This window comes from Oryza glaberrima, chromosome 2, assembly GCF_000147395.1.
Source record: "Oryza glaberrima chromosome 2, OglaRS2, whole genome shotgun sequence".
NCBI classification, from domain to species: domain Eukaryota; kingdom Viridiplantae; phylum Streptophyta; class Magnoliopsida; order Poales; family Poaceae; genus Oryza; species Oryza glaberrima.
The window spans coordinates 15322762-15324011 of record NC_068327.1 but is presented as its reverse complement, the minus strand read 5'-3'; the positions used below and the strand labels follow the sequence as shown (position 1 = coordinate 15324011).

The following is a 1250-nucleotide window of genomic DNA, read 5'->3' as shown; positions in this document are numbered from 1 at the left end:
ACCCGAACTCAAAGCACAAGTGGCCAATGACTGCGACAAGCACACACGGCGCAACTCAAGATCACCAATGGCGAAAGAACTTCTGGGCAAAATAAAAACAACGGAGAAGGGCCTTCCAAGATCCCAGGACCGAGTGAAACCACATCTTCGGAGGCCCACCCGCCTACGAATCCAAAAGGAAGCAGAAGTCGACCGATAGGGAGATCAACACCATCTAGCCAGAAGTACCCCAATATTTATGGTGGTCCGAGGTAGCAATGATGTTCGACCGCTCGGATCATCTTGGCCGAGTGGCTCACCCGGAGTGGTACATCCTGGTACAAGATCTAGTGGTTCATAATGTTAAGTTGAAGCGTGTCCTCATCGACGGTGGCAGCGCGCTCAATATCCTGTTCACCAAGACACTGGATAAGATTCAGATTCCAAGATCCAAGATGAAGTCGAGTTCTGCTCCGTTTCATAGGGTTGTCCCTATGATATCCTCAATGCTACTCGGCCAGATCAGCCTTCCAGTCACCTTCGGACTTGGAATAATTTCCAGACAGAATATCTGCTTTGAAGTTGCTGATTTTGAGGAAGCTTATTATGCCATATTGGGAAGGCCAGCTCTAGCTAAGTTCATTGTCGTCCCCTACTACACCTACTTGATGTTGAAGATGCCAAGTCAACAACGAGTTATCTCATTGCGTAGCGACGTCAAGCAAGCCGTCACCTCCGACAAGGAGAGCTGCGAGATGACCCAATCTCATGGGAGGGCACTCGACCAGCAAGAGGTCCGACTCGTTGCATCAACATCACACGAAGGTGAATTGCCTGCCAAGAAGATACTGAAGTCAAGAGAAAGTGATGCCAAGACAAAGAAGATCCCACTTGATCAAGCCAATCCCTCCAAGACTACCATAATTGGTGCCGAGCTAGATTGTAAATAGGAAAACACACTCATCATCTTTCTTTAAGATAGTAAAGATATATTTGCTTGGAAACCTTCTGATATACTTAGTATTCCTAGAGAGGTGATTGAGCACTCATTAAATGTGAAGACTGACGCAAAGCATATCAAACAACGACTCCACCTATTCGCACAAGATCAAAGAGACGCTATGAAGAAAGAACAGAGTAAGCTTCTGGCAGCTAGATTCAACAAGGATGTTTACCATCCCAACTGGCTAGCTAACCCTGTTCTAGTTCTGAAGAAGACGGGACAATGGTGTATATGCGTGAACTACACGGATCTCAACAAGTATTGCCTC

At 46.6% G+C, this 1250-nt stretch overlaps 1 protein-coding gene across 1 annotated transcript; it reads left to right on the top strand.

The window, feature by feature from the left end:
- The first annotated feature begins 257 nt into the window (after positions 1-257).
- Positions 258-929, top strand: LOC127762530 (uncharacterized). The gene has a single exon (XM_052287038.1). It carries the CDS (start codon positions 258-260, stop codon positions 927-929), a length of 672 nt encoding a protein of 223 aa, XP_052142998.1.
- Positions 930-1250: the final 321 nt, after the last annotated feature.

What these genes read in the sequence shown, in the direction of transcription:
- LOC127762530 (XM_052287038.1), top strand. Translation starts at nt 258, where the DNA reads ATGATGTTCGACCGCTCGGATCATCTTGGCCGAGTGGCTCACCCGGAG.